Source organism: Dryobates pubescens, unplaced genomic scaffold, assembly GCF_014839835.1.
Source record: "Dryobates pubescens isolate bDryPub1 unplaced genomic scaffold, bDryPub1.pri scaffold_136_arrow_ctg1, whole genome shotgun sequence".
Taxonomy (NCBI): Eukaryota; Metazoa; Chordata; class Aves; order Piciformes; family Picidae; genus Dryobates; species Dryobates pubescens.
Window position 1 is genome coordinate 1 of NW_026530727.1, and position 26,591 is coordinate 26,591.

Here is a 26,591-nt window from a genome sequence, read left to right on the forward strand (position 1 = left end):
CTGAAGGGGGAAAGGCATCAGAAAGCCATTGAGTTGGCTTTCCCATCAGCATTTTCCTGGAGCTGTGTGGTCTAGAATCATTGAGTCATGGAATTGTCAGGGGTGGAAGGGACCTCAAGGATCATCCAGTTCCAACCCCCTGCCCTGGGCAGGGACACCTCACACCAGCACAGCTTGCTCGAGGCCCCATCCAACCTGGTCTTGAACACCTGGAGGGATGGAGAAGAGCAGGTTGAGGAGGAGGGATGCAGGTGGGCACGGTCCCCAGAAGCATCTCACACCAACCTGGCTTTGAAAACCTCCAAGGATGGAAAGGAGCAGATGGAAGGGGGTGGGGGATGCAGGTGAGCATGGTCCCCAAAAGCATCTCACACCAGAGATGAATCAGAGTCCAACACCTGCCTGAAGGTTTAGCCCCACCCTGGGGCTAAATGGAAAGGGATGGGGGGTGCAGGTGAGCATGGTCCCCAGCTGTGGGGCTGGTGTTGGGTGGCCCCTGCTGAGGACAAGCCCAAACCCTTCTGTGACCCTGTGGTCCCCTCCAGCGCTGCATCGACTGGAACAGGGACGTCCTCAAGAAGGAGCTGGGGTTGACAGAGGAGGACATCATCGACCTGCCAGCCCTCTTCAAGCTGGACAAGCAGGGCAAAGCTGTGCCATACTTCCCCAACATGGTGAGGCTGCTCCCTGCTCCTTGAGCCCCCTTCTGAAACCAGCTCATTCAGCCAGGATGAGTCCCCAAAGCTGTCCCACAACAAAAAGAAAAGCAGCACAATATTTCCAGCTGCCCAGCCCCAGCAAACCTCTCCAGCCCAGCCTGGATTAGCCCAGCTCTGCCAGGGCTTTGCTTGCTGTGGGGTTAACCTATACAGTTTTGAGGTGGTAACCTGTCCAAGTGGTGAAACTGCAAGGTGTGGGGAATGTTTTACTGATGGAAAGTGACCAAGGGAGCTGGGGGTGTTGAGCCTGGAGAAGAGAAGGCTGAGGGGAGACCTTCTGGCTCTCTACAACTCCCTGAAAGGAGGTTGGAGTGAGGTGGGTTTGGTCTCTTCTCCCCAAGGAACAAGGGAGAGGACAAGAGGAAATGGCCTCAAGTTGCTCCAGCATGAGGTTTAGGTTGAACATGAGGAACAATTTCTTCCCCTTGAGGGTTGTCCAGGCCTGGCCCAAGCTGCCCAGGGCAGAGATGCAGTCCCCATCCCTGGAGGGGTCTCCAAGCCCTGGAGATGTGGTGCTGAGGGCCATGGTTTGGTGGTGCCCTGAGCAGTGCTGGGTTAAGGGTTGGACTCCATGCTCTTAAAGGCCTCTTCCAACCCAAACAATTCTGTGACTGTGTAAGAAAGGGGAAAGGTGAGGCTGGATTTGGAGATGTGGGGGAAGGTGGCTGTGAAAAGCAGCACCATCAGTGGAGGTGTTTAGGAAGAGACTGGATGGGGTGCTTGGTGCCATGGTTGAGTTGATCAGATGGTGTTGGGTGATAGGTTGGACTCAATGATCTCAAAGGTCTCTTCCAACCTGGTTAACTCCAATTCTAACTCTAACTCTAACACCAATGCAGCATTTTGGAGTGAGGCTGCTGAAGAAGGTTGGTATCACAATGTCACAGTCTCCCAACACATTAGAGGTTGGAATGGACCTCCAGAGATCATTAGGTCCAACCCCCCCTGCCAGAGCAGGACCAGCCAGGGTACCCTGCAGGGGAATGCATCCAGGCAGGTTGTGAATGCCTCCAGAGGAGGACACTCCACAGCCTCCCCGGGCAGCCTGCTCCAGGGCTCCATCACCCTCCCTGTGAAGCAGTTTCTCCTCATGCTGAGGTGAAACCTTCTCTGCTCAAGCTTGACCCTGGGGTTCCTTGGCTTATTCTTCCCCTTGGACTTCACCCAGCCCAACCCCGTCGCCCTCCTCCGTGTCACCCCCGCAGGTCACCATGATCATCCTGGCCAAGGACTTGGGCATCCCCAAACCCTTTGGCCCCGTGACGGGGGGCGAGTGCTGCCTGGAGCGCAGGACCCGCTCCCTGCTGGAGCCCCTGGGCCTTCGCTGCCGCTTCCTGGAGGAGGTGGCCTCCTACCACGGCAGCCTGGGCGAGGTTCGCTGCGGCACCAACGTCCACCGGCAGCCCTTCGCCTTCAAGTGGTGGCACGTCAGGCCATAGCGGGGCCGCCGGCCCCCTGCCACCGCCGGCCCCTGAGGCTTTCTCAGCGTGTGTGTTGCTTGTGACTCAGTTAATAAACCAATCTGCTGTGAGGAAAATGGCTGCTGAGGAATGGAAATCATAAGGAGTGATCAGTGGGAGAGTACAGGGAGGGGAGGGGGCTGCCCTGTTGGCCTGCCTGGCGTTGGGGCAGGTCGGAAAGGTCCGGGCACCTGCAGGCACCACAGCAGCACTGCTGGGCTGCCCTTCAGCTCTGGCATTACCTGCCCTGGAAAAAGAGCGTGGCTGGGAGTTAAGGGAGGGACACAGGGGTCTGTGCCTTGGCCAGTAAGGTGGGATACAGGCATCCTGGCCCCACAATTTAGGCTTGATCACAGAATCATTAGGGTTGGAAGGGAGCTCAAGACTCAGCCAGTCCCAACCCCCCTGCCATGGCCAGGGACACCTCACACTGCAGCAGGTTGCTCACAGCCACATCCAGCCTGGCCTCGAGCACCTCCAGGCATGAGGCTTCCACCACCTCCCTGGGCAACCTGTGCCAGGCTCTCACCATCCTCCTGGGGAACAACTTCTTCCTAACATCCAATCTCAATCTCCCCACTTCTAGTTTTGCTCCATCCCCCCCAGCAAAGCCTGGAGGAGGCACTGAGTGCCATGGTCTGGTTGATCAGTTAGGGTTGGGTCATTGGTTGGACTTGATGATCTCAGAGGTCTCTTCCAAGCTGGGTGATTCTGTGATTCATGCACGAGGCTGGGGATGAGGCTGAGTGTGTCCAGGTGGCCTTCTTGCATCAGCAATGCTGTGCCCAGCAGGGCTCAGCCAGGAATTGTCCTCCAGGACTGGGCACTGCTGAGGCCATAGCTTGAATCTTGGGATCAGTTCTGGGCTCCTCACTCCAAGAAGGACATTGAGAGGCTGGAGCAGGTCCAGAGAAGGGCAGGGAAGCTGAGGAAGGGTCTGGAGAACAGGGCTGGGGAGAAGCAGCTGAAGGACCTGAGGGTGTTCAGCCTGGAGGAAAGGAAGCTGAGGAGAGACCTCCTGGCTCTCTACAGCTCCCTGATAGGAGTCTTGAGCCAGGTTGGGCTCTTCTCCCAGGGAACAAGCGACAGGACAAGAGCAGATGGCCTCGAGTTGCCGCAGGCGAGGTTTAGGACATTAAAAGAACCTTCTTCGCTGGAAGGGTTCTCAAAGCCTGGCACAGGCTGCCTAGGGAGGGGATTGAATCCCCACCCCTGGGGGGGGTTTCAAAGCCGCAGAGATGTGGTGCTGGGGGCCAGGGTTTAGCCGCAGCCTTGCCAGAGCTGGAGAACGCTTGGACTCCAGCATCTTCCAGGTCTTCTGCAAGCAGTACGAGCGCACGGCCCCAGCCGACGCGCCGGCAGCGCGCCGCAAGGCTCGCCGCACTCAAGATGGCGCCTCCCTGGCGGCCGCCGCCGCCGCCACTCCCAAGATGGCGGCGCGCAGAGCCTCGGCTGCCTTCCAATCCCTCGAAGCCGCTCTGGGGGCTCCTTCCGCTTCCGGGGCGGGAGCGGGGTCGGAACTGCGCAACGCCAAGATGGCAGCGGCCGTGGTGGGAGTCTCCTTGAGGCGGAATGTCCCTGCGCGGCTCCTGCGGGCCTGTCCGCAGCCGGTGAGCGGCGCGGAACCGCCGTGCCCAGGCAGCCGGACGGGAGGGTACTCTAGGGAAGGGTTGGAGGAGGAGATAGGGGGCTGGAGAGAGGGTGAGGAGGGCTGAGGTTAAGGGGGCTGGTGGGCGGGGGTGGGGTATGTGAGGTGTGGGAATGGGAGAGAGGAGAGGGCTCTGGGGCCGTAGGACAGGATGATTAGAGCCCTGGGAGGGACCAGGGGGGCAGGAGCGTGTGTTAGAAGGGAGATGGGGGACAGGAAAGGGAGCCGGGGGGCTGGAGGGGCCTCTGGGAGGGAGCTGCGAGGCAGGAGCGGGTGCAGAGAGTATTGGAGGGAATTGGGGGTGTAGGGAGGCAGCTGGGGGACAGAAGGGGGTCCGGGATGTGGTGCAGGTTGGGAAGGGTCAGAGGAGGTGTGAGAAGGGGAGGTGGGTTTGATGGGGGGCAAGAGCATGAGTGGGTGGGAAGGGGTCTGGAAGAGATAGAGGGCGAGAGGAAATTGGACCAGGGGAGAGGGCCAGGACGTGGCTGAGAAGAGATGTGGAAGCAGAGGAAATGGGGATGTGGGGTGATTGGTGGAGAGGTGAGCAGAGCCAGGGGGTGTGGAGGGTGCCAGAGCCGCTGGGAGCAGGTGGGATACAGCAGCAGGGGAGAGATGTGGCTGGGAGCTTCGGAGGGGGCAAGTCTGGGGCAGGGGGAGCCTTGGGGGCCGTGCAGGAAGCATCTCTGCAGGCACCACGGCAGCACTGCTGGGCTGCCCTTCAGCTCCGGCATTGCCCTGGGGGGCGGGGAAGGGAGCCCCGGGCCGCAGAGGGCTGCCCGAGAGGCTTTGCCCAAAGGCCAGACGTGAAGCCAGGGCTGTGCCCTGCAGCCCTTGGCCTGGGGCCACTCTTTTTGCTGAGCCCAGAGGCACCCAGCAGGAGCTGAGGGCTGCTGTGCTGCTCTCTGGGGCGCAGGTGCGTCGGGGAGCGCAGACGGCGGCGGCGGCGCCCCGGATCAAGAGGTTTGCCATCTACAGATGGGATCCTGACAAGCCTGGGGACAAGCCCCACATGCAGACCTATGAAGTGGATTTGAATAAGTGAGTAAGGGCCCCATTAGGCAGCAGCTCTTGCTGGCAGGCAGGTGTGCTGGGGCTGAGCTGGCAAGGGATGGTTGAGGTCGCCGCCCGCGGCGGTTGTCAGAGCCCTGGTGGAGGTTGGGCCTCAGCTGTGTGGCACAGCATCCTGACCTCAGCACGGCTGAGAGGCCTTACTGACCTGCAAGAAGGGACCAAGGGGACCCTCAGACAGTTTGCTGACAATACAAAACTGGGAGGAGCGGCTGACACCACCCCCCAGGCTCTGTGGTGTTCAGCCAGGCCTGGCCAGGCTGCAGGGTTGGGCAGAGGAAGCTCATGGAGTTCAACCAGGGGCCCTGGGGAGGAACAGCCTCCTGCAGCAGGACAGGGGAGGGGTGACCTGCTGGGAAGCAGCTCTGCAGGGAAGGACCTGGGAGTGCTGGGGGACAAGAAGCTGCCCATTGAAGCCGTGGTTTAGTTAGTCAGGAGGTGTTGGGTGGTAGGTTGGACTTCATGGTCTCTGAGGTCTTTTCCAACCTTATTGATTCTATGAGGCAAGAAAGCCAGTGGTCTCCTGGAGTGAATAAAGAGGAGTGTGGCCAGCAGGGCAAGGGAGGTTCTCCTCCCCCTCTTCTCTGCCCTAGCAAGGCTCTGGCTGGTCCAGTTCTGGGCTCCCCAGTTCAGGAGAGACAGAAAACAGCTGGAGAGAGTCCAGGGGAGGCTCTGAAGCTGCTGAGGGGCCTGGAGCAGCTCTGTGAGGAGCAAAGGCTGAGAGCCCTGGGGCTGAGAGCCTGCAGAAGAGCAGCCCCAGAAGGGAGCTGAGCAATGCTCAGCAAGAGACAAAGGAGCTGTGGGGGCAAGACCCTGGGGCCAGACTCTGCTCAGTGGTGCCCAGGGCCAGGCCAAAGGGCAATGGGCACAAACTGGAACCCAGGAGGAGAAAGTTGTTTGGTGTGAGGGTGCTGAGCCCTGGAGCAGGCTGCCCAGAGAGGCTGTGGAGTCTCCTGGTGTGGAGAGCTTCCAACCCCCCCTGGGCCTTGTGCCTTGGGCAGGGTGCTGTGGGTGCCCTGCTGGAGCAGGGGGGGTTTGATTGGCTGATCTCTAGAGATGCCATCCAACCCCCACCATGCAGGGACCTGGGGAGATCAGTTCCATGTTCAGCTAAAGCAAATCTTGCTCTGCTCCTGTAGAATTGTTTGCCCTTCCCTCAGCACAGCTGCCCTGAATGCCACTGGCTCAGTAGCCTGCAGCAGTGAAATGGCCTCTTCCTTTGGGACCTCTGTGAGGTTTTGCCTGTGTCCCTGAGCTGTGGGCAAGGCTTGAAGGTGTTTGTAGCTTTGATGAGCTTCACCTGCAGGAGGAATTTTGGCACAGGGGCCAAAAGGAAGCTGTTTCACACAGAATTGGCAGTCCCAGAACTGGAAGGTTAGCCAGGAGCTGGATCAGCTCTTGGTTTGCTTCACAATTTCATCTTAAATCTTAGAATGGGCTGGGTTGGAAGGGACCTCAAAGCTCATCCAGTTCCAACCCCCCTGCCATGGGCAGGGACACCTCCCACCAGCCCAGGCTGCACAAGGCCTCATCCAGCCTGGCCTTCAACACCTCCAGGGAGGGGACAGCCACAGCCTCCCTGGGCAACCTGTTCCAATTCCCCCCAAATTCTGGCTCAATAAAGAGCTTCCTCTCCTCTAGGGGGGTGCTGATGGGGTCTTCATAGCCCAGCTGCCCCATTGCTGGATGTCAAACCAGGATCTGAGCATCTCCTGCCTGCCCCTGGCAACCTCCAGTGGGAGTGCCCTTAAATTATGGGGAGGGGGAATGGGCTGAGGTTTGATAGCATCACAGAATGGGTTGGGTTGGAAGGGACCTCAGAGCTCATCCAGTTCCATCCCCCTGCCATAGGTTGGGTTGGAAGGGACATTAAAGCTCATCCAGCTCCAGCCCCCCTGCCATGGGGTGGGTTGGGTTGGAAGGGACCTTAAAGCTCATCCAGTTCCAGCCCCCTGCCATAGGTAGCTCATCCAGTTCCAGCCCCCTGCCATAGGTTGGGTTGGGTTGGAAGGGACCTTCAAGCTCATCCAGTTCCAGCCCCCTGCTATAGGTTGGGTTGGAAGGGACCTTCAAGCTCATCCAGTTCCAACCCCCTGCCATAGGTTGGGTTGGGTTGGAAGGGACCTTCAAGCTCATCCAGCTCCAGCCCCCTGCCATAGGTTGGGTTGGAAGGGACCTTAAAGCTCATCCAGCTCCAACCCCCTGCCATAGGTTGGGTTGGGTTGGAAGGGACCTTCAAGCTCATCCAGTTCCAGCCCCCCTGCCATGGGGTGGGTTGGAAGGGACCTTCAAGCTCATCCAGTTCCAGCCCCCCTGCCATGGGGTGGGTTGGAAGGGACCTTCAAGCTCATCCAGTTCCAGCCCCCTGCTATAGGTTGGGTTGGAAGGGACCTTCAAGCTCATCCAGTTCCAGCCCCCTGCTATAGGTTGGGTTGGAAGGGACCTTCAAGCTCATCCAGTTCCAGCCCCCCTGCCATGGGGTAGGTTGGAAGGGACCTTCAAGCTCATCCAGTTCCAGCCCCCTGCTATAGGTTGGGTTGGAAGGGACCTTCAAGCTCATCCAGTTCCAGCCCCCTGCCATAGGTTGGGTTGGGTTGGAAGGGACCTTCAAGCTCATCCAGTTCCAGCCCCCCTGCCATGGGGTAGGTTGGAAGGGACCTTCAAGCTCATCCAGTTCCAACCCCCTGCCATAGGTTGGGTTGGAAGGGACCTTCAAGCTCATCCAGTTCCAACCCCCTGCTATAGGTTGGGTTGGAAGGGACCTTCAAGCTCATCCAGTTCCAACCCCCTGCCATAGGTTGGGTTGGAAGGGACCTTCAAGCTCATCCAGTTCCAATCCCCTGCCATGGGCAGGGACACCTCTCCCCAGCCCAGGCTGCTCAAGGCCTCATCCAGCCTGGCCTTGAACACCTCCAGGCAGGGGACAGCCACACAGCAGCTGTCACCCAGCAGCTCTTGCTTCTGTGTGCTTCTGCAGGCTTCCCCAGGGTGCAGCAACCTTCCCATGGGTGTGGGCCTTGATTTCCCTGAGCTCAGGCTTCTGCTGTGCTCCTGCCAGAGGAATTCACCTGGAGCCCTTTGCCAGCCTGAGATACAAAGGAGGCAGCTCCTGACTTCAGAAGCACATGCTGGATAACTAACATTTTTGTCTGGATTGCACCACTTCATAATTCCTGGGTGTTGCCTTGTCTGCTGTCCATAAAATTACCTCAGCTGTCCAAGACTGTTTGGTTTTGTGTGCAGCTCCTGTGACTAAGCAGGACAGGCAGACCTGCCCAGGCCTGACCCAAGAGGAGGCAGCCAGGAGCCAGCTGCTCAGATTCCTCTGCTCTTCTCTGAATCACATCTCCTGGGCATCAGCAGTAGCAAAGAGCTTCTCTGCCACCCCCAGGCTGGATGGAGGGGTCCTGAGGTCACTGGGTCAAGGGATTCACAGGTGGCATGGGGATGGAAGAGGCCTTCAGAGGTCATCTTGCCTGACCCCCCCCCCTGCACTCAGCAGGGACTGCTCCACCTCCTGGGTCTGGAGCACAGCCCTGGGAGGAGAGGCTGAGGGAGCTGGGGTTGCTTAGCCTGCAGAAGAGGAGGCTCAGGGGAGACCTTCTTGCTCTCTGCAACTCCCTGAAGGGAGCTTGGAGCCAGCTGGGGGTTGGGCTCTTCTCCCAGGCAGGCACCCAGCCCCAGAACAAGAGGCCACAGTCTCAAGCTGTGCCAGGGGAGGTTCAGGCTGGATGTTAGGAAGAAATTCTTCATAGAAAGAGAGATTGGCCATGGGAATGTGCTGCCCAGGGAGGTGGTGGAGTCCCCATCCCTGGAGGTGTTTAGGCAGAGCCTGGATGAGGCACTTGGTGCCATGGTTGAGTTGATCAGATGGTGCTGGGGGAGAGGTTGGACTTGATGATCTCTGAGGTCTCTTCCAAACTGATCTATTCTATTCCTATTCTATTCCTTTCCTATTATAGTCTAGTCTATTCTCTTCTTCCCTCTCCTTCCCTCTCCTCTCCTGCCCTCTCCTCTCCTGCCCTCTCCTGCCCTCTCCTCTCCTGCCCTCTCCTCTCCTGCCCTCTCCTCTCCTGCCCTCTCCTCTCCTGCCCTCTCCTCTCCTGCCCTCTCCTCTCCTGCCCTCTCCTCTCCTGCCCTCTCCTCTCCTTCCCTCTCCTCTCCTTCCCTCTCCTCTCCTGCCCTCTCCTCTCCTGCCCTCTCCTCTCCGTCCCTCTCCTCTCCGTCCCTCTCCTCTCCTCTCCTCGAGCAGGCTGCCCAGGGCCACATCAGGTCTGACCTTGAATGTCTCCAGGCTCAGGGCCTCAACCACCTCCCTGGGCAACCTGTTCCAGTGTTTCACCACCCTCATTATGCAGCACTTCCTCCTGCTGTCCACCCTGCCCCTGCCCTGCCCTGATCTCTGCCTTCTTGCCTGGGATTAGCCAAACAAGATGTGGGTTTTAATTACAGTTGGCCAAAGCCCTTGTAGTGGCTGCTTTGTTGGGCAGCAGACATCAAGCCCTGAGGCTGAGGGGGGATGACAGAGTCTCACAAGCTCCCTTTTCCCCCTCCCAGGTGTGGGCCCATGGTGCTTGATGCCCTGATCAAGATTAAAAACGAGGTGGACTCCACTCTGACCTTCCGCAGGTCCTGCAGGGAAGGTAAGGAGGAATTTCCACCCTGCCAGCATGGAGCCTGGCACTCAGCCACTGGCTTGGCTTGGAATGAACCTTACAGCTCAGCCAGTTCCAGCTCCTTGCCATGCACAGGGACACCTCCCACCAGCCCAGGCTGCTCAAGGCCTCATCCAGCCTGGCCTTCAACACCCCCAGGCAGGGGACAGCCACAGCCTCCCTGTGCAGCCTGTGCCAGAGTCTCCCCAGCCTCACTCTAAGGAATTTCTTCCTCATCTCCACTCTCAGTCTCCTCTCTCCCAGCTCAAAGCCATTGTCCCTCATCCTGGCACTCCCAGCCATTGTCCAAAGTCCATCTCCAGCTCTCCAGGAGCCCTCTTCAGGTACTGGTACAGGCACCTTCTCCAGGCTGAACAGCTCCAGCTCTCCCAGCCTGTCCCCACAGGGGAGGTTCTGCAGCCCTCTGTTCATCTTCTGGAGCCTCTCCACCAGCTCCAGGTCTTTCTTGTGCTGGGGGCCCCAGAGCTGGAGGCAGTGCTGCAGGTGGGGTCTGAGCAGAGGGGCAGAGTCCCTTCCCTGTGCTGCTGCTCTCCCTGCTCTGGCTGCAGCCCAGGGGCACAGCTGGCTCTGGGCTGCCAGTGACCATTGCTGGCTCATGTTGAGCTTCCCAAGTCCTTCTCCTCCAGACTGCTCTCAAGCCTCTCCTCACCCAGCCTTGGCCATTGGAGACCTTTTGTTGCTGCTGGTGGCACTTGTGACCACTTAGCACACTTCAGGGTAGATGGCAGCTGCCACCACACTCCTCTCCCAGCTGCTGCAGTGAATCAAGAGGTGAGGCTGAAGCTCACCTTCAGAGGCTGTAATCACAGCCCAGTGAGCTGTGAGCAGTCTGCTTCAACAGCCCCAGTCCTGCCAGTCTTGTGTCCTAATCTTGTTCAGCTCACTGCCCTCCAGTGCTGAGCCCTGCAGGGGAGTGGAGCAAGAGAAGAGATGAGGGCAGGGAAGTTGAGGGGGCAGAGCTGGCCAGTGGGAATGGCTGGCAGGGGCTGCTGTGGAAGCAGGAAGGGTGGAGCTGGAAGAGTGCTTAGGACTTCTAGGAATAGCTTCAGGAATTGGGGGGAGGGGGGGAGAGCATTTATGCATTTCTTTGTGGGGGGCCCTTGGGCTCAGCTGCAGGAGGGAGGGAGGCAAAGGCCAGCTGGTGGTTTCTCATTGCAGAGCCACTGCCTGCTGCTGCTGCCCACAAAGCAGCTCAGCTGCCTCTGGAGCCCTTCCCTTCTTCCAGTTGACCTTCCCTGTCAAAGTTCTAACTGGGGGGGGCTGATGCTGAGCTTCAAACAGTCCCTGGGGGAGTGGAGGAAGGGAGGATGGCCTTGTGGAATGGCTTCTGGTTCAGTGGGCTGGGTCTGCCAGCAGGAGAGGTTGCTGTGCAGCCGCTGCCTGGAGGTGTTTTGACTTGGCCCTCGATGAGAAGCACTCTCCCAGCCCAGCAGTTTCCTCCTGGCATCTGCATGGCAAGTGGAGGAATTTCCTCCACTCTGACTCTTCCCACTGTCTGCTCTTCTGTAGCCCTCCCTGCTCCTCAGCAGCTGGGATTTGTTTGCCCTCAGTGGTTTCCTTTGAAGACAGGTTTGCAAGCTGAGCTGGTTCAGATCTCTCTCCCCTCACCACCACCTCCCCTCTTCAACCACCTTCCAACCACACATTCCTGTTGCATGCTCATGGATCTGTGCCTGCAGCCTTGGGTCCCTCTCCAGTTGACTGGAAAATAGTTGTCACCCTCTCTGCAGTGGGAGGAATAACCTTGGCAGCAGGGGCAGCCTCTCTCTGGCAGCTGGGGCCAGGCCAGCACATCAGGCATTTCTCTGACTCACAGCCATTGATAGCTTCTCAGAGCCTCTGCAATGAGAGTTTTGCCCTTTGGACATTTGTCTGCTTCTTGCTGTGAGGGTTTGGGCCCCAGGCTGGGTTGGATACCTGAGCTCCTGACCCCAGCAGTATCTGTGGCAGGGCTGCAGTGGGGTTTGGTTTATTTTCCTGTAAACCTTGGCCTTTCCTGGCCTTCATCTGATCCTTCTGTCACTGGGAGATCATTAGTGGTGTCATTTAATCCATTTGTTAAGCTATTTATATGCTGTTTGTTCTGGTGAGTGTCTGTCCTCTCACCTCTGGGAGTGAAGGAGGGCAGTTGATGGCACCCTGGCTGCAGGAGGCAGGAGGAGAAGCTCCTCTCACAGGCTTCATTTCATGGCCCTGACCTTCAGGGATGCTTCTGCCCATAACAGGGATGCTTCAGCCTGAAGAGAAGGCTCCAGGGAGCCCTCAGAGCAGCCTTCCAGCACCTGAAGGGGGCTGCAGGAGAGCTGGGGAGGGACTTGTGACACGGGCTTGGGGTGCCAGGGTGAGGGAAAATGGCTTTGAGCTGGGAGAGGGGAGACTGAGGCTGGAGATGAGGAAGAAATTCTTTGCAGTGAGGCTGGGGAGACTCTGGCACAGGCTGCCCAGGGAGGCTGTGGAGGTGTTCAAGGCCAGGTTGGCCACCTGGGCTGGTGGGAGGTGTCCCTGCCCATGGCAGGGGGGGTGGAACTGGCTGAGCTTTAAGGTCTCTTCCATCCCAACCCATTCTAGGATCCACCTGGTGCCTGGATGACTGATTTCAGACAAGGTGACACAGCCACAGCTCCTGTGCCATCCCTGCCAAGCCTTTGCCAGGCTGTCTCCTGCCTCCTGGAGTCACTTCACACCCCCTGCAGAAGTGCTGACTTCACTGCTGCTGGAGCTTCATTGAAGTCCCTGTCACTCAGCCACTTGTTCCTCCCCTGGCAGGGGGGTTGGAACTGGATGAGCTTTAAGGTCCCTTCCAACCCAACCCATTCTATCAATCTGTGAAGTGCAGGGCTGCTGGGGGGGGCGGGGGGGGGTCCCTGCTTCCCATGGCACAATCCAGGCTTTGGCTGCTTCACTTCACCACCACTTGTGCTTCAGGCAGCCCAGCTGAGTGCTCTCCCCAGCCCAAGCAGCATGGAGCCCTGCTGAGTGCTGTGAAGGGGAGGAGGAGTCCAAGCTGCTTGCCTCCTGAGAGGGTGGTTTGGGCTCTGATGAAAGTGCCTCCTCTCTTTGTTCTTTAAGTAGCAACATCTTTAGCCCAATGGAAGCTTCTGGCCTCTTCCTCCTCACTGCAGAGTTTCTTGAAGGGGGCCCCAGGGGCAAGTTTGGGGCCAAGAGAGGCTCTTAGAATAGAATAGAATTAACCAGGTTGGAAAAGACCTTGGAGATCATCCAGTCCAACCTCTCACCCAGCACCATCTGAGCAACTCAACCATGGCACCAAGGGCCTCAGCCAGGCTCTTCCTAAACACCTCCAGGGATGGGGACTCCACCACCTCCCTGGGCAGCACATTCCCATGGCCAATCTCTCTTGCTGGGAAGAATTTCTTCCTAACATCCAGCCTGAACCTCCCCTGGCACAGCTTGAGACTGTGTCCTCTTGTTCTGGTGCTGGCTGCCTGGGAGAAGAGCCCAACCCCCAGCTGGCTCCAACCTCCCTTCAGGGAGTTGCAGAGAGCAAGAAGGTCTCCCCTGAGCCTCCTCTTCTGCAGGCTAAGCAACCCCAGCTCCCTCAGCCTCTCCTCCCAGGGCTGTGCTCCAGACCCCTCCCCAGCTCTGTTGCCCTTCTCTGGACACCTTCCAGCAGCTCAACCTCTTTCCTAACCTGAGGAGCCCAGAACTGGACACAGGACTCCAGGTGTGGCCTAAGCAGTGCTGAGCACAGGGCACAAGGACTTCCCTGCTCCTGCTGGCCACACTCTTCCTGCTGCAGGCCAGGATGCCCTTGGCCTTCTTGGCCACCTGGGCACACTGCTGGCTCCTGTTCAGCCTACTACCAACCAGCTCCCCCAGGTCCCTCTCTGCCTGGCTGCTCTCAGCCACTCTGCCCCCAGCCTGTAGCACTGCCTGGGGTTGTTGTGGCCAAAGTGCAGCCCCTGGCACTTGGACTTGTTGAATGCCATCCTGTTGGCCTCTGCCCTTCTGCCCAGCCTGGCAAGCTCCCTCTGCAGAGCTCTCCAACCCTCTAACAGATCAACTCCTGCCCCCAGCTTGCTGTCAGCTGCAAATTCACTGCTGATGGACTCAATGCCCTCCTCCAGATCATCAATAAAGATATTGACCAGGCTGGGGCCCAGCACTGATCCCTGGGGCACACCACTGGTGCCTGGCTGCCAGCTGGCTGTGGCACCATTCCCCACCACTCTCTGGGCTCAGCCTCCAGCCAGTTCCTAACCCAGCTCAGAGAGCTGCTGTCCCGAGCCAGGGGCTGACAGCTTGGCCAGGAGCTTGCTGTGGGGGATGGTGGCAAAGGCCTTGCTGCAGCCCAGGCAGACCTCATCCACAGCCTGCCCCACCTGTGGGCTCAATCCCCTTGTCCTGATGATCCATCAAGGCATTGAGCAGGCTGGGGCCCAGCACTGCTGCCTGCAGGCAGGGTGGGAAGGCAGAGGTCTGAGTGATGCTTTCCTCTTGCCCCCGCAGGGATCTGCGGCTCCTGCGCCATGAACATCGCTGGAGGCAACACCCTGGCCTGCATCAAAAAAATTGATCCTGATCTCAGCAAGGTCACCAAGATCTACCCTCTGCCCCACATGTATGTGGTGAAGGACCTTGTTCCTGTGAGTGTCCACCCCCCACCCCCCTTTGTCAGCCTTGCAGCCAGGCAGGGCACCGCTCCCGGCAGCCCGCGGCGCGTGTTGGGATACCGCGCCGGCCTCGGGGCTCAGGGGGTGGGAGGGCTTGGAAGGGATCAGCCAGCCCAAGCCCCCTGCCCGAGGGCAGGTCATGCAGGAACACCTCCAGGTGGGCCTTGAGAATCTCCAGAGATGGAGACTCCACCACCTGTTTGGGCAGCCTGCTCCAGGGCTCTGGCTCACGACTCGCTTGTCTCCTGCTGGTGTTTGTTGGCCTGGGTGGGTCTGAGCTTCGCAGCAGTGACTAAATCTCTCCTCATGAGGAGGAATGTGGCAGGTTGAGGTAGGAAATGCCTCCTGTTGGAGTTGGAGCAGGTGTAGCAGAGGGCTGGAGCACCTTGCCTGTGGGGGCCAGGCTGGGAGAGTTGGGGCTGTTCGGCCTGGAGAAGAGAAGGCTCCAGGGAGACCTCAGAGCAGCCTTCCAGGACCTGAAGGGGCTCCAGGAGAGCTGGGCAGGGGCTTGTGACAAGGGCTGGGAGTGCCAGGGTGAGGAACAATGGCTTTGAGCTGAGAGAGGGGAGATTGAGACTGGAGATGAGGAAGGAATTCTTTGCAGTGAGGCTGGGGAGACTCTGGCACAGGCTGCCCAGGGAGGCTGTGGAGGTGTTCAAGGCCAGGTGAGGCTTGAGCAGCCTGGGCTGGTGGGAGGTGTCCCTGTGCATGGCAGGGGGGTTGGAACTGGATGAGCTTTAAAGTCCCTTCCAATCCAAACCATTCTGTGTCCTCATCACCTCTTTGCTTTTTACTCCTAGGACTTGAGCAACTTCTATGCTCAGTACAAATCCATTGAGCCTTACCTGAAGAAGAAGGATGAGTCCAAAGAGGGCAAGCAGCAGTACCTGCAGTCCATAGAAGACCGCCAGAAACTGGTTCCTGCTTTCTTTGCTTCCCTTCCAGATAAGAGCAGGGCTAAACATTAATGTGCAGTTACCCTCTGCTTCCTTTCCTGCCCAAGCTGCACAGCCCCCATCCCCACCCCCCTGTGGGTGGAAGTGCAGCCTCATGGCTTGCCTGCATTGCTGGGGGCAAGCTGTGTGCTAATGAAAGGCAGCGCTGGTGGTGCTGGAAACTCTGAGCTCAGCTCCCACTGTCTGTGCTGCAGAGCTCTGTGTCTCTGTGACAGTGCTGCAGGCCTGGAACACTCAGCTGGAGGTAAGGCTGTGCCCTTGGTGCAGCCTGCCAGGCTCAGCACTCTCTGTCATCTGGCTGCAGCAGGCTCTCACCTTGCTGCTGCTGCCTTCTCCAGCTCTAAAAGTGAATGGCAGAAGCCTGTGGGTGTGGAGGGAGCAGCACAGTGTGGTAGTGCAAGGCTGGGGGTGCCTGCCTTGAGCTGCTGGTGTTGCTTGTGTTGGGGCAGTGGTCTCTTGGGGTGCATCAAGAAGAGTGTGGCCAATAGACCAAGGGAGGTTTTCCTCCCCCTCTGCTCTGCCCTAATGAGGCCACACCTGCAGTCCTGGGTGCAGTGCTGGGCTCCCCAGTTCAAGAGAGGCAGGGAACTGCTGGGGAGAGTCCCATGGAGGCTGTGAGGATGCTGAAGGGGCTGGAGCAGCTCTGTGAGGAGCAAAGGCTGAGAGCCCTGGGGCTGAGAGCCTGCAGAAGAGCAGCCCCAGAGGAGACCTTATTAATGTCTCTAAATATCTGAGGGCTGGGGGCAAGAAGAGGGGGCCAGGCTCCTCCAGTGATAGGACAAGAGGCAAGGGACACAAACTGGAGCCCAGGAAGTTCCTTCCACCTCAACAGGAGGAGAACCTTCTTTGCTGTGAGGGTGACAGAGCCCTGGAGCAGGCTGCCCAGAGAGGTTTGTGGGGTCTCCTTGTGTGGAGACTTTCCAAACCCTCCTGGATGTGTTCCTGTGTGACCTGCTCCAGGTGATGCTGCTGTGGCAGGGGGCTTGGGCTCAGTCTCCAGAGGTCCCTTCCAACCCCCCCACCCCCATTCTGTGTGAGCAAACCTCAAATGAAGAGTGAGAGCTCTCTGAGTCTTGCTCACAGCTTGTCAAGTTGCTTTTTATCTCCTTGCCTGATGCTCCTCTTGCTTTGAGAGCCTCCTCTTAGCAGGAGGAGCTTGGATGCAGCCTCTGCTGCCAAACTCACACCTTTTATTCATCCTTCAAATCCTCAGTTGTTTGAAGCAGCAAAATTAGAGCTAAGCTGAAGTGGGAGAGCAAGGAGGTAACTCTGGCTTAGCCAAGTCTTGCCAGGAGATTAAGGCAAGCTCCAAGGGGTTCTGGCATCAGCTGCCTTGCTGAACTACAGCTAATGAGACCTTCCAGCTTTCAGACTCCTAAATTAAGCCAGGCTGGAGTCTCTCCCTTGCCCAGAAGGGGTTGGTTGAGCTACTGGGAAGGACCCTCTGCTCCTCCAGAGTTTGTCTTCTGCCCAGTGTCACTCCCAAGCGGGTCTGGCCTTGGTCAGTGCCCAAAACAGAAAGGTCTTAACCATTAAAAGAGGTCAAATGGCTGCAGACTGCCCCTGCTTGCTGTGGGAAGTGTGGGGCATGCCCTCCAAGCACACTCAGAGCTCCTCTCCCTTGGGCTCTGGGGCAGACTTTGGTCTTTCTTCTCTCCTGTCCCCTGGCCTCGAGTTGTTCATGGCTGACATCCCAGCTGCTGCCTGGGGCAGGCTGCAAGGAGGGAACGCAGGAAGGTGATGAAGCAACTTGCAGCCCCATGGTGCAGAGCTGATGGGGGAGGGGGTTGTGGCCACTGTGCTGCAGTGGAGCTGAGAGGAGGAACTGCTTTCCCCCCCCCCCAGCAGGGCTGTGGCAGCTTCCCTGCAGCTTCCCCCCCCTACCCCAGCAGGGCTGCAGCTTCCCCTCCCCACCCCAGCAGGGCTGCAGCTTCCCCTCCCCACCCCAGCAGGACTGCAGCTGCAGCTTCCCCTCCCCACCCCAGCAGGGCTGCAGCTTCCCCCCCCACCCCCGGCTGGGCTGCAGCTTCCCCCCCCCACCCCAGCAGGGCTGCAGCTTCCCCTCCCCCACCCCAGCAGGGCTGCAGCTTCCCCTCCCCCACCCCAGCAGGGCTGCAGCTTCCCCCCCACCCCAGCAGGGCTGCAGCTTCCCACCTCAGGCAGGGCTGCAGCTTCCCCCCACCCCAGCAGGGCTGCAGCTTCCCCCCCAACTCCAGCAGGGCTGCAGCTTCCCCACCACCACCCCAGCAGGGCTGCAGCTTCCCCCCCCCACCCCAGCAGGGCTGCAGCTTCCCCCCCACCACCCCAGCAGGGCTGCAGCTTCCCCCCCCCCCCCCAGCAGGGCTGCAGCTTCCCCCCCCCACCCCAGCAGGGCTGCAGCTTCCCCCCCCACCCCAGCAGGGCTGCAGCTTCCCCCCCCACCCCAGCAGGGCTGCAGCTTCCCCCCCAACTCCAGCAGGGCTGCAGCTTCCCCCCCTCACCCCAGCAGGGCTGCAGCTTCCCACCCCAGGCCAGGCTGCAGCTTCCCCCCACCCAGCAGGGCTGCTGCCACCCGGCATTGCTGCTGCAGTGTAATTGTCTTGGAGCTGCTGTGCTGCAGCAGGCCTGCAGTGGGGCAGGTGGTGAGGGCAGTGTGGGCTCCTGTGAGTGCCCTCTGGCAAAAGGAAAGGCTTTGGGCTGCCTCTCTGCAGTGGCTTTGACTCTTGTCTCCCTCTTCTGTGCAGGATGGGCTCTATGAGTGCATCCTGTGTGCCTGCTGCAGCACCAGCTGCCCCAGCTACTGGTGGAATGGGGACAAGTACCTGGGCCCTGCAGTGCTGATGCAGGTAAGGATGGATCCCATTTGTGGCATTCCTGGCCCAGAATCCCCAGGTTAGATGTGAGGCTTCACAGCCTCACACTGCTGACCTTCCAGCAGGACAAGGGAGGGGATTCTGCTCCTCTGCTCTGCTGAGACCCCACCTGGAGCACTGCAGCCAGCTCTGGTGTCCCCAACATAAGAGCATGGAGCTGTTGGAGAGGGTCCAGAGGAGGTCATGCAAATGATCAAAGGGCTGCAGAACCTCCCCTGTGGGGACAGGCTGGGAGAGTTGGGGCTGTGCAGCTTGGAGGAGGCTCTGGGGAGACCTCAGAGCAGCCTTCCAGGACCTGAAGGGGCTCCAGGGGAGCTGGGGAGGGACTTGTGGCAAGGGCTGGGAGTGCCAGGATGAGGACAATGGCTTTGAGCTGGGAGAGAGGAAATTGAGAGTAGAGATGAGGCTCCCCAGTGAGGCTGGGGAGACTCTGGAGCAGTTTGCCCAGGGAGGCTGTGGCTGTCCCCTCCCTGGAGGTGTTCAGAGCCAGGCTGGATGAGGCCTTGAGCAGCCTGGGCTGGTAGGAGGTGTCCCTGCCCGTGGCAGGGGCTTGGAACTGGCTGAGCTTTGAGGTCCCTTCCAAGCCAAAGCATTTCATGGTTCTATTTTCTCCCCAACTGTGCCTTTTGTAGGCAGGGTGTGGGTTTGGGGGTAAATGACCCCAGCTGAGGCTCCCTGACCCAGGAGCTGAACTTCTGGCAGCTGGAGCTTGCTGGCTGTCCTGAGAAGCATCACAGTTTATCCCTTCAGCCCCTGCTGATTCAAACCACCAGCAGGAAGAGGCCCTGGGGAGAGAGGAACCAGAAAGAGAAAGCATTTCAAAGGCAAAAGAAAGCCAGACTGTACCAATTGTGCATATGTGAGCTGGAAGAGAGGAAAGTGAGAGCAGAGATGAGGAAGAAATTCCTTCCAGTGAGGCTGGGGAGGCACTGGAGCAGTTTGCCCAGGGAGGCTGTGGCTGCCCCTTCCCTGCAGGTGCTCCAGGCCAGGCTGCATGAGGCCCTGAGCAAGCTGGGCTGGTGGGAGGTGTCCCTGCCCATGGCAGGGGGAGTTGGAGCTGGATGATCTTCAAGGTCCCTTCCAGCCCAAAGCATTTCATGGTTGTGTTTTGTCCCTCCCTGTGCCTCACTTCAGAGACACAGCATCACAGGCTGTGGCTGCCCCTTCCCTGCAGGTGCTCCAGGACAGGCTGCATGAGGCCCTGAGCAAGCTGGGCTGGTGGGAGGTGTCCCTGCCCATGGCAGGGGGTTGGAGCTGGATGACCTTCAAGGTCCCTTCCAGCCCAAAGCATTTCATGGCTCTGTTTTGTCCCTCCCTGTGCCTCACTTCAGAGACACAGCATCACAGGCTGTGGCTGCCCCCTCCCTGCAGGTGCTCCAGGACAGGCTGCATGAGGCCCTGAGCAAGCTGGGCTGGTGGGAGGTGTCCCTGCCCATGGCAGGGGGAGGTTGGAGCTGGATGACCTTCAAGGTCCCTTCCAGCCCACCCCATTCCATGACCTCTGAGTCTCTGAACCTCCCTCAGCTTTGGCTGCTGAGCTCTACCTCCGGCTGCGCTGCAGCTCGCGGCGAGGAGGAGCCCCCCGAGCGTAGCTGCCTGACCTCTTGGAGGAGTTTAGGGTGAGGGGAATCATTCTTTTAGAGGTCCCTTCCAAGCCAGCCCATTCAGTGGCTCTCTGCCAAGCCCTGGCACCTGGTGAGCACTTGCTGCCTTTGCAGGCCTACCGCTGGATGATCGACTCCAGAGACGACTACACCGAGGAGCGCCTGGCGCAGCTCCAGGACCCCTTCTCCCTCTACCGCTGCCACACCATCATGAACTGCACGAGGACTTGCCCTAAGGTATGTGTGGCTCCTCTGGAGGACTCTCTTGAGCCAGCAGGAAAACAGCCACCTGGGCTCTCCTCCTCTTCAAGCTTGTTGAGCCTCGCTATGACCAGGTGACTGCCTGGTGGCTGTGGGGCAGGCTGTGGATGAGGTCTACCTGCACTTCAGCAAGGCCTTCGACACCGTCCCCCACAGCAAGCTCCTGGCTAAGCTGTCAGCTCGTGGCTTGGACAGCAGCTCTCTGTGCTGGGTTGGGAACTGGCTGGAGGGCTGAGCCCAGAGAGTGGTGGGGAATGGTGCCACAGCCAGCTGGCAGCCAGGCACCAGTGGTGTGCCCCAGGGAGCAGTGCTGGGCCCCAGCCTCTTTAACATCTTCATTGATGATCTGGATGAGGGGGTTGAGTCAGTCAGCAGCAAGTTTGCAGATGACACCAAGTTAGGAGCAGATGTTGGTCAGTTAGAGGGTAGAAGGGCTCTGCAGAGGGACCTCGACCCACTGGACAGAAGGGCAGAGGCCAACAGGATGGCATTCAACAAGTCCAAGTGCCAGGGGCTGCACTTTGGCCACAGCAACCCCAGGCAGAGCTACAGGCTGGGGTCAGAGTTGCTGAGAGCTGCCAAACAGAGAGGGACCTGGGGGTGCTGATTGACAGCTGCCTGAACATGAGTCAGCAGTGTGCCCAGGTGGCCAAGAGGGTCAAGGGCATCCTGGCCTGCATTAGGAATAGTGTGGCCAGCAGGAGCAGGGAAGTCCTTGTGCCCCTGGACTCTGCATTGGTTAGGCTACAGCTTGAGTCCTGTGTCCAGTTCTGGGCTCCTCAGTTTAAGAAGGACATTGAGAGACTTGAAGGTGTCCAGAGAAGGGCAACAGAGCTGGGGAGGGGTCTGGAGCACAGCCCTGGGAGGAGAGGCTGAGGGAGCTGGGGTTGCTTAGCCTGGAGAAGAGAAGGCTCAGGGGTGACCTCATTGCCCTCTACAACTACCTGAAAGGAGGTTGTAGCCAGGAGGGGGTTGGTCTCTTCTCCCAGGCACCCAGCACCAGAACAAGAGGACACAGTCTCAAGCTGTGCCAGGGGAGGTTTAGACTTGAAGTGAGGAGAAAGTTCTTCATGGAGAGTCGTTCAGCATTGGAATGTGCTGCCCAAGGAGGTGGTGGAGTCCCCATCCCTGGAGGTGTTCAAGGGGAGATTGGATGTGGCACTTGGTGCCATGGTCTAGTCGTGAGGTCTGTTGGGACAGGTTGGACTTGATGATCCTTGGGGTCTCTTCCAGCCTTGGTGAGACTCTGAGCCTCTCGGGGCGCAGCCTGCGAGCTGTGCTCGTGAGAGCGTCCGGGCGAGAGGGTTGGTGCTGCACACCTCAGGAGTGTCTCTCCCCCACCACCCTGTGAGGTGGACAAGCTGCTTCCAAGCTGTAGGAGTGTGGCAGTAGGTGCTGGTCCTGTGAGGGATGCTGCCAGAAATGGTACAGGGAGGTCTGTCCTGCATGGCCTGAGCAGTGGTGCAGACTTCACCTCCAGCAGCAGCTTCCAGCTGATTCTCCCTCTCTGCTGGGGTGAGGTGAGCAGCTCAACAGGAGCCAGCAGTGAGCATGGCAGCCCAGGGAGCCAAGCAGAGCCTGGGCTGCAGCAAGAGAAGTGTGGCCAGCAGGGGCCTGGGAGGGGATTCTGCCCCTCTGCTCCACTCTGCTGAGACCACAGCTGGAGCTCTGGGTCCGGTTCTGGAGCCTCTGTGCCAGGAAGGGTCTGGAGGGGCTGGAAGGCATCCAGGGAAGGACCACGAGGATGAGCAGAGGGCTGGAGCTGCTCTGAGGACAGCCTGAGGGAGTTGGGGCTGTTCAGTCTGGAGAGGAGAAGGCTCCAAGGAGAACCTCTCTCAGCAGGATCTCCTCAGCAGGGTGAGGGGTGATGGATGAAACCAAAAGGGGAGCTTAGGAGTAGAGAGAGGGAAGAAGTTTTTTGCAGTGGGGATGGTGAGAGCCTGGCCCAGGTTAGCCAAAGAGGTAGGAGGTGTCCCTTGGGTGGAACCACTCCAGGTCAGGTTGTCTGGGGCTGTGAGCAAGCTGCTCTAGTTGCAGATGTCCCTGCTGAGTGCTGGGGGTTGGCCTGGATGAGCTTTGCAGGTCCCTTCCGCCCCCCAGATCACTCCATGTGGGGAAGATGAGCTGCTTGAGCTGTGGGTTGATGTCTGTGAGGAGCACCTCTGCTGCTCTGTGCCTGTGTAACACCTGAAGTGGTTCAGTGGCTGCAGATAATCCCCTGGTGTACAGCAGCTTGCTGAGGAGCTGCTGTCAGCCATAGGTCAGCTGAAGGGCAGGGCTCAGCCTGCAGCTCTGGCTGGAGGTAGGAATGTCCACAGAGCAGGGAAGCAGAGCTTGGCCTCAGGTTTGTGGTTAACCCCACATCTCCACTCCCATGCTCTAATCCTGCCTGTTGGCTCCCTCAGCCCTGGAAGGCCAGGTTGGATGAGGCCTTGAGCAACCTGGGCTGGTGGGAGGTGTCCCTGTGCATGGCAGGGGGGGTGGAACTGGCTGAGCTTTAAGGTCTCTTCCATCCCAACCCATTCTAGGATCCACCTGGTGCCTGGATGACTGATTTCAGACAAGGTGACACAGCCACAGCTCCTGTGCCATCCCTGCCAAGCCTTTGCCAGGCTGTCTCCTGCCTCCTGGAGTCACCTCACACCCCCTGCAGAAGTGCTGACTTCACTGCTGCTGGAGCCTTATTAAAGTCCCTATCACTCAGCCACTTGTTCCTCCCTTTGATCCTCCTCTGGCTGATGAAAGCCTGCCCAGCCAAATGAGCTTTCTGCTCCCCAGGCCCTGGGAAGTGCTGCAGGCCCTGCCCCTGGCTGGAGGAGGAGAGCTGCCAGCGCTGCGTCCCTGCCCCGGGCCGGCTTTGCTCAGCCCCTGCCAGCTGAGGCTGCAGCACAGCAAACTGCAGCTGCACTGCCTCAGCCAGGGGCTCTGCATGCCAGCAGACACAGCCTGCTTGGGGCTCTCCCACAGTCTCCCCTCACCTCCCAGCACTGCAAGGGTCAGAGAACTGTTTGGGCTGGAAGAGGCCTCCAAGGTCTCAGAGTCCAACCATCCACCCAAGCCCACCGTGGCCCCAGGTGCCATGCTCCCAGGTTGGTTGAGCACTTCCAGGGGAGGGGAATCCAGCACCTCCCTGGGCAGCCTGGGCCAAGGCTCTGTATTGAGTCCATCAGCAGTGAATGTGCAGCTGACACCAAGCTGGGGGCAGGAGTTGAGCTGTTAGAGGGTAGGAGAGCTCTGCAGAGGGACCTGGACAGGATGGACAGAAGGGCAGAGGCCAACAGGATGGCATTCAACAAGTCCCAGTGCCAGGGGCTGCACTTTGGCCACAACAACCCCAGGCAGTGCTACAGGCTGGGGGCAGAGTGGCTGAGAGCAGCCAGGCAGAGAGGGACCTGGGTGTGGGGCTGGTTGGTAGTAGGCTGAACAGGAGCCAGCAGTGTGCCCAGGGAGCCAAGAAGGCCAAGGGCATCCTGGCCTGCAGCAGGAAGAGTGTGGCCAGCAGGAGCAGGGAAGTCCTTGTGCCCTGTGCTCAGCACTGCTTAGGCCACACCTGGAGTCCTGTGTCCAGTTCTGGGCTCCTCAGGTTAGGAAAGAGGTTGAGCTGCTGGAAGGTGTCCAGAGAAGGGCAACAGAGCTGGGGAGGGGTCTGGAGCACAGCCCTGGGAGGAGAGGCTGAGGGAGCTGGGGTTGCTTAGCCTGCAGAAGAGGAGGCTCAGGGGAGACCTTCTTGCTCTCTGCAACTCCCTGCAGGGAGGTTGGAGCCAGGTGGGGGTTGGGTTCTTCTCCCAGGCACTCAGCCCCAGAACAAGAGGACACAGTCTCAGGCTGTGCCAGGGGAGGTTCAGGCTGGATGTTAGGAAGAAATTCTTCCCAGCAAGAGAGATTGGCCATGGGAATGTGCTGCCCAGGGAGGTGGTGGAGTCCCCATCCCTGGAGGTGTTTAGGAAGAGCCTGGCTGAGGCCCTTGGTGCCATGGTTGAGTTGCTCAGATGGTGCTGGGTGAGAGATGGGTGCTGGATGATCTCTGAGGTCATTTCCAACCTGGTTTATTCTATTCTAATTCTGCAGTACAAAACTTGTTCCTCATGTCCAAGCTAAACTTCCAGGCCATTTCCTCTTGTTCTGTCTCCTGGGGCTTGGACTCTGGAGGTCCCTTCCAACCCCTAACATCCTGTGACCCTAGGGAGAAGAGACCAACCCCACCTGGCTCCAGCCTCCTTTCAGGGAGCTGTAGAGAGCAGTGAGGTCTCCCTCAGCCTCCTCTTCCCCAGACTAAACACCCCCAGGTCCTGAGAGTCCTCCCCAGCCCTGCTCTCCAGACCCTTCACCAGCCTTGTTGCCCTTCTCTGGGCACAAGCAGGAGATGAGGCTGGACTCCAGCTTTTAGGGAAGCTAAAGGGGATGCTGAGCACCTCTGGCAGCTGCTGCTGTGGCCAGCAGAGTGTCTGTGAGTGTGCTGTGACTTGGAGCACAGCAGAGGCAGAGAGGATGCTCTGATGTCCTGATTATCTCAGCATGTCTGGAGAGAGCACCAGGCAGAGTGGTGTGCTGGGCAGGCCAGAGGGGCAGGATGCATCCAGAGGGATCAGGACCATCCCAGGAAGTGGATCATTGGCAGCCCCATGAGGTTCCACAAGGCCAGGTGTGAGGTCCTGCACCTGGGTTGGGGCAGTCCTTGGTATCAACACAGGCTGCAGAACAGCCCTGAGGAGAAGGGCTTGGGGGTGCTGGGGGTGAGGTGAGGCAGCACTGAGCACTGCCAGCCCCAGCTTGGCCTGGGCTGAGCCCCAGCAGTGTGGGCAGCAGGGGCAGGGAGGGGATTCTGCCCCTCTGCTGTGCTCTGCTGAGACCTCCCCTGCAGGGCTGGGGCAGCTCTGAAGCCCTCAGCACAGACAGGGAGCTGTTGGAGCAGGGCCAGAGGAGGCCACAGCAGTGCTGGCAGGGCTGGAAGCCCTCTGCTGGGAGCCAGGCTGGGAGAGCTGGGGTTGTGCAGCCTGGAGAAGAGAAGGCTCCAGGGAGACCTTCTGGTGGCCTTGTAGTGCTTCAAGGGCTGAGCAGCAAGCTGGGGAGAGACTTTTTCTCAGGGCCTGCTGTGCCAGGCCAAGGGAGGATGGTTTGGAACTCAAAGAGAGAGATTGAGAGTGGAGAGAAGGGAGAAATGTTTGCCCCTGAGGGTGCTGAGAGCCTGGCCCAGGCTGCCCAGAGAGCTGGGAGCTGCCCCATGGCTGGAACCATCCCAGCTGAGGTTGGTTGTGGCTCTGAGCAACCTGCTCTGGCTGGGGATGTCCCTGCAGGGGGTTGGGCTGGATGAGCTTTCAAGGTCCTTTCCCACCCAAGCCAGCCTCTGTTTTCCAGGGGAATTAACTGAACCTTTTCCTTTCCAGGGTCTGAACCCAGGCAAGGCCATTGCTGAGATCAAGAAGATGATGGCAACCTACAAAGAGAAGGCAGCCACTGCCTGAGGCTGCTCCCTGCTCACACACAGAGATGCTTCTCCTGAAGGGATCTCTTCCTGATGGAGCAGGGGAAGGCTCCAGCTGGGGGTTTGGTGTTTGGCCCTAGGTTTGCACATCCAATAAATACTGTCAAGAACCAGGAACTTGGGTACTTGATGAACAGCCTTGACATGAGGCCTCTGGGAGAATCCCAGCCCTCTGTGGTCTGTGGTTGGGAGCTCTGGGGTCACCTCTGCTGTGGGAGGAGGATTTGAAAGTGGCTCCACAGCAAGAGATGAACTGAGACAGAGTTGCAGCAGGGACCTTGAGCTTAGAATCCTGGAATGGGTTGGGTTGGGAGGGACCTCAGAGCTCATCCAGTTCCAGCCCCCTGCCATGGGCAGGGACCCTTCCCACCAGCCCAGGCTGCTCAGGGCCTCATCCAACCTGGCCTTGAACACCTCCAGGCAGGGGACAGCCACAGCCTTCCTGGGCAGCCTGTGCCAGGTTCTCCCCATCCTCACTCTCAAGAATTTCTTCCTCATCTCCAGGCTGAGTCTCTCCTCTCCCACCTCAAAGCCCTTGTCCCTCATCCTGGCACTCCCAGCCCTTGTCAAAAGTCCCTCCCCAGCTCTTCCTGGAGCCCTCTTCAGGTACTGGAAGGCTGATCTGAGGTCTCCCTGGAGCCTTCTCCAGGCTCCACAGCCCCAATTCTCCCAGCCTGTTCCTACAGGGGAGGTTCTCCAGCCCTCTGCTCATCTTTGTGGCCTCCCCTGGACCCTCTCCAATAGTTCCATGTCCTGGATTGGTGAACCCAATATTGGTTTTGCCCTGCAGATGCCCTCCACAGACCCAGAGACCCAGTTCTGTAACTGGGAATCCCTCTGCACATCCCTGCAGGCAGCATTATCTCCTGGGGCTCTGCACTGGGGGCTCCCCTGGCATGAGGACTTTGAGGTGAAGCTGCCACTGCCTCTGGTGCCAGCCCAGGGCAGGAGCAGATTGAGCTGGGGAAGCCTCACTGCAGTGTTGAGCTGGATGCTTTGTCCCTCCTTGCAGCCCAGGTCTCAGGGAGGGGGCAGCCACCACCTGTGCTGCTGTGTCTTTGCAGTGAGTGCAGCTGTGGCAGGAGATGTGTGAGCTGGGGGAGGGCAATGCTGGGAGCCTCTCCCCCTGTCCTGAAAGCCCCTGGAGCCAAGTGAGCCCCTGGAGCTTCACAGGGTGCAGGCAGGTGGCAAAGCCCTGCTGACAGTATCAGAGAATCACCAAGGCTGGAAT

General features: G+C 59.2%; 2 protein-coding genes across 2 annotated transcripts; both read left to right on the top strand.

The window, feature by feature from the left end:
- Positions 1-545: 545 nt before the first annotated feature.
- Positions 546-2,169, top strand: LOC128899681 (protein-arginine deiminase type-2-like; the record flags this gene model as incomplete). The annotated part of the gene is made up of 2 exons (XM_054179351.1): positions 546-674; positions 1,925-2,169. Coding segments are annotated over 2 exons (363 nt in total), but the record flags the coding sequence as incomplete, so codon positions are not given.
- A 1,526-nt stretch (positions 2,170-3,695) lies between these two features.
- SDHB (succinate dehydrogenase complex iron sulfur subunit B) lies at positions 3,696-25,499 on the top strand. The gene is made up of 9 exons (XM_054179352.1): positions 3,696-3,809; positions 4,378-4,384; positions 4,741-4,865; positions 9,453-9,538; positions 14,042-14,178; positions 15,006-15,122; positions 17,885-17,986; positions 19,732-19,854; positions 25,263-25,499. Exons 1-9 carry the CDS (start codon positions 3,715-3,717, stop codon positions 25,338-25,340), a joined length of 870 nt encoding a protein of 289 aa, XP_054035327.1. The 5' UTR covers positions 3,696-3,714; the 3' UTR covers positions 25,341-25,499.
- Positions 25,500-26,591: the final 1,092 nt, after the last annotated feature.